Source organism: Telmatherina bonti, assembly GCF_933228915.1.
Source record: "Telmatherina bonti genome assembly, chromosome: 7".
NCBI classification, from domain to species: Eukaryota; Metazoa; Chordata; class Actinopteri; order Atheriniformes; family Telmatherinidae; genus Telmatherina; species Telmatherina bonti.
Genome location: NC_136625.1, coordinates 39,316,078 through 39,321,077, shown reverse-complemented (window position 1 = coordinate 39,321,077; position 5,000 = coordinate 39,316,078). Strand labels below are relative to the sequence as shown.

General features: G+C 44.2%; 1 protein-coding gene across 1 annotated transcript in view; it reads right to left on the bottom strand.

Moving 5' to 3' along the window:
• dnajb6a (DnaJ heat shock protein family (Hsp40) member B6a) overlaps window positions 1-5,000 on the bottom strand; it is a 15,684-nt gene that overhangs the window by 8,734 nt on the left and 1,950 nt on the right. The window contains exon 2 of the mRNA XM_079243261.1: window positions 4,762-4,855. Coding sequence (XP_079099387.1) covers window positions 4,762-4,826 — 65 coding nt within the window. The 5' untranslated portion in view covers window positions 4,827-4,855. The remainder of the gene's footprint in view (window positions 1-4,761; window positions 4,856-5,000) is intronic.

Genomic DNA, 5,000 nt, shown 5'->3' with positions numbered 1-5,000 from the left:
GTCATTTAGCAGACGCTTTTATCCAAAGCGACTTACATACACGCTAATACCACGATAGGCACATCGGGGGGCAACTTAGGGTTCACTGTCTTGCCCAAGGACACTTCAGCACATAGTCAGCGGAAGCCTGGAATCAAACTCCCAATTTCCCAGTTACAAGCCTCCTGAGCTACAGCTGCCCTTTCCTGTCCTTTTCCTTTGTGTGTAAATGAGCAACATGAGGTTCAGACAAGCTCTCCTCTGGCTGACAGCTCATCCTGTCAAGCTGACGTTAACTTCAGTGGAAAATAATCATGGTCGGATGCATGTAATTACATTTATTTGTGGTTACTGGAGAGCAATGTCGCTGCCGTCACAGCTTGTCTACTGGGACAAATATGTGTGTATATACATAAAAAAAGTCAAAACATCTGAAAACATCCATGTTATCAGTTTCTGATAAGTGTTATGAGAAACTGCTAACATGGATGTAGAAGTGTCTTTAAATGCTCTGAAAAGAGGAAAGTTACACAGTGGTAAACATGCCCATGCATTAACTTTTCTGTCGAAATTTATAAGGGTGCCAATGCAGCGACTGCCCACGCCACAGTGTGACAGCCATTTTACAAAGACTGCGATGAAAGCGAAGCTCCAAAGAGTGTGAGAGAGGGTTTGTGAACAGAGTGACAGGCAGACACACCCACAAGGCCAATCTGTCAATCCTCACTATATGACAGCACTTCACCGCTGACATCTATTATAAACCAATGAAAATAGTGGATTTATCATTAAATCCATTCCACTCCTGCTCTCGGCGAAGGCGGACGCTTCTATCTGCGCTCCTGTTTCCTCCCTCTCCTCCCACTCTGGCCTGCAACTTTGTCCTGTCTGACTCGGAGCCTCTTTTTAAATTTCTTTACTTCCACTCAAACTACATCATGGATTTGATCGGCTGGTCTCAACGCAATTGATCAAATTTTCTCAACCCGACGATCGGGCAGAGGGGAGCCCGCATGTCCTGAGGGGACGCTTCTGGCTGGATACGTTCAGGACTCATGGGCCAGGTGGAGACCGATGTGTCTGGCGGTTCTGTCCTCTGAGGACGTGGAGGATGATTACATCTTTGGATTATTGGTGATCGGGGTTCTGCTGATTGGTGCTGGTGGAGTCCTGATCTACCTCAAGACCCGTGAGATTCTGGCAACAACTGGCAGGCTGCCTGTGTTCTGTAACGGTATGTGCCGGGCTAGCAGTGCACAGACCCTTGCGTTGACCGGACTCGACCGTAAGTAGGATACCAGTTTGGGCCATACTAGTCATCTGGCCGCGGTCCCGGAGCTGGTCCGCAAAATCGACAACAACATGGAGAAGATGTCTGCTAGGATCGGTGGAAATTGACCCCCCCATTCGGCTGTCTGGAGCTGCCAGCCTGAGACCTGCTATGGACTCAAGGCCAAGGGCAAATTGTTTTCCTCGCCTGGAACCCAAAAAAAAAAATCATATCTGGATTCGGCTTCCCCAGCAGCCTTGGGCCGGCGCAACCCCCCCCCTAAGAACGGAAGAGGAGATGTTCATAGACACTCTGCCCCTCTTCCTCATCCACCCCTGGTCCCCTCCCACATGACTCCCCACCTTCCTGGACTTTGTGTGTCTTGTTCAGTCTGTGCTTCAGTGTATGAGGTTTTTTTCTCTGTATTTTCAGACCGCGTCTTCCTGGCGCGGTCCGGAGTTACATGACCTTTATTGCCCTTGACCTCCTATGATCCTATTGTATCTCTGTTCTTATCTATTGTAAGGCAGTGCTGGTATAATAGCTGCATGGCCTGAGCTTAAGTTCGGTTCTGTTTTGCTCTTTTATCATGAATGTTACATGTCTGTATGTCTGACCTTGGACGAGCTCTGAATTTCCCCTTGGGGATGAATAAAGTATCTTTGATTTGATTGAAGGAATGCAGTGCTTAGTGTTTAGCCTCGTGAACATGTGTGAAAGTTGGTGGCTGCGTGCCATTTACACAACTTCTGAATACTTATTATAATTAGTGGTGCAATGGATCATCATTGATCCGCGATCTGTTCAGATCAGTATCTATGGTTCAGCATACACGTGATTCGCGGATTGATATGAAAAAAAAAGAAAACTGCGTGCATAATCGTTCCACACAAGTGCAGCGCGGTCATGGCGAGCGGAGGAACATTCTTGACATGAGTTTAAGAATGAGCTTAGGATGTAGTGTTTAAGCTTTGAGGAATATTTTGGAATTTTTTTCTGGTGGATGGATTTATCGGCTATTATATCAGCTATCAGCCTGCTCTAAAGTCTTTATATCGGTATCGGTATAAAAAAATCCATATCATACTGAGGCAAGAGATCTTGGGTTTAAAAAAGTTGGTGATCACTGATCTAGGTGGATTGAGAGTGCAGCACAAAAGGAGTGGAAGGAGGAGTCATCAACGTGTGGACGTTAAACATTAGCTATGCATATTTTAAGATTCTGAATAGACAAGTTAACTATAATAAATCTACCTTCAGGGTCTGCCACTGTGCTGTTTAGGATCAAATTAATTTTACTATTTAAGAATATGGTGACACCTCTCTGTCTAGAGTTATAACAGGCTGCAAATACATGAGGAAATTGAGGTATTCTGAGTACATCTATTGTAGATATGAATCTCTTGTAATAAAATGATGTCAGCCTGTAAGTCTTTCAATTGACTAAAGATTTTGAACCTCTTTTCTCTGAAACCAGCTCCATGTACATTCCATGTTACAGGGTTCAGTGTTTTCATGCCCAGGTTATAATAATGTGTCTACAAATGTGTGCATGCACATACACATTAGCAGTTGTCCTGAGGGCTGTTGTGTATAGGATACATCTTATCTAATACTGTCTCATGCAGGACATTACATGTGCTGTGAATGTTTATATTATTAATATCAAGTAAACAGCAGGTGCAACAAACAGTGAAGAAGTGAAAAGTTAAAAAGAAAAAAAGGAAAGAAAGATAGAGGATATAGGAGAAAAGAAAAAAAGCGTTTATGCCCAAAAAAAGAACAGAAAACCATCTTAGAACCTCTGAGACTGGCAGTGATGTTAATATTCTTTAGTCTGAACAAGATACATTTAACCCTCACAGTGCAGAAAAAAGAAGTCAAAAGAAGGAAAGAGAAATCGTTCATACAGCTGACCTGGGATTAGTAAAGCCAAGGTGTAATGGACTGTTCCCTGTAAAGCGTCCCGTTCACGAAAAGTCCTTCCACGGAGATGACCGCGTGTGAGCCTTCCTCCATGAATCTTCTCCTGATTGGGAACAGAATCCTGCGTCGCTCCAAGATCTGACGGGGAAACTGGTCACTAAGGCTATAATTGGAACCTTTTAGCTCTTTCCCGCAACGTTTCACCTGTTCTTTCTGCTTGAAATGCTCGAACTTTGCCACAATGGGTCGTGGTCGGCTGGGAGCGAGTCTTATAGCTCCGATACGGTGGACCCGGTGAAACGTGATGTTGTTAACGGCTTCATCGGGGAGTTTGAACTAAGTTTTGATCAATTTTTTTACCGTAGCTTCTGGATCTTCCTCAGCTTGCTCCGGGATGCCTGCAAAGACTGAATTGTCCCCCAACGGATTGATGCTCTTATTTTGCCCCTGGAGTCGGGTCATCCACTCTGTGAGAGATCTGACGGACTCTGTAGAGTAGAACCTCCACTAGAGCCAGCCAGGGCCGGACAAACACTGATCAATGGAGATTAGGATATCGGTGGTGTCTCCTTTGGATGGTGAAATTGCTCCGGATGAGTCCTCTTCTCCTGATCTTTCCGTTAAAGGAGCTTTGTTCGTAGCTGCTGCCGCTGTGCTGGACTTCCCCATGAAAATCCGCTCGAAACACTCGTCGATATAATCTTTCAGGTGATCCGTACCTTCGTTTTGCTCCAGTATGTTTTTGATAACAAAATTGTTAGTTAATCAGGAAATTATTTCATATATCAGCATGATTTTTTCTTTTTTAATGGGATAAGAAATGTTTGTTGGTGCGCCATGTCGAACATGCCAGCCTCGTGAGTTCTCGCCATACTCCATCACTTACCTGCGCCTCCTCAGCGTTCACTGTTAAACAGGAAGTTCCTTACAGCGAACTTCCTCTTTGTGTCTCTCTCTCCTCTCTAGCTCAGCCGTTCTTTTCTCGGCTGTCCTTTTAGCAGCGCTGTACACAGCACCGTGTCTAGTACGCAACTAGTCACGCCTATTTAAAGTACACTTTCATTTGAAGTTGGTTCAGTTTTGTTCAGGCTTCCTGTTTTCCAGTGGTTTTAGAGTTTAACCAAAATGCACCTAAAAGCAGAGTTTGAATTCACAATATTAATGTGTGTGTCAGTGATTCAGTCATCCACTAAAATCTATTTAAAAAAAACTTTTCAGCTATTGTGAGATTAATTTATTACAAAGCTGTTTAATTAATTAGATTGTTTTATTAAAAACCCTTGTTACATATGACATGAATAAATATTTTCTCATGTGGTTTCAAGGCGTTTTAGTTTAATCTTGTTGAGATTTAAAGAACGGCCCGACTTTTCTGGATCATGGACTGCCCACCAGTCTTCGGACTGGGAACCCATTGTGTTCCTGCTGGAGCCTGATAAACTCCAAGACCTGAGCAGAGTCCAGATACCTGGATCTGTGAACCGTCGGAACAGAGCGGGTCTTCTTCACCTTACCGGAGATGATGACAACGTGTGTTTATAAAAACAAAGTAAGGGAGTCTCTGTATGTGGTGTTTTTAAACTTACGCTTTCTTTAGATCATCTGCAGACGCCTCCTTCCGTACGCCCAAAATCTGGTAGTAGTCCACCATGATGAGAAGCTTCAGGAGGCTGGAAGCACCTGGAAGAGCAGAAAAAGCTACAGCGAGTCGGAACAAAGCACATATTTCATACTGGAGGCTGCATACAGCAGCTGGTTTTCATCCAGTTGCGGTTTGCTTGCTCAGAAAGTCCAGATCCAGTCCGGAACAGTGTACAGAACAGAG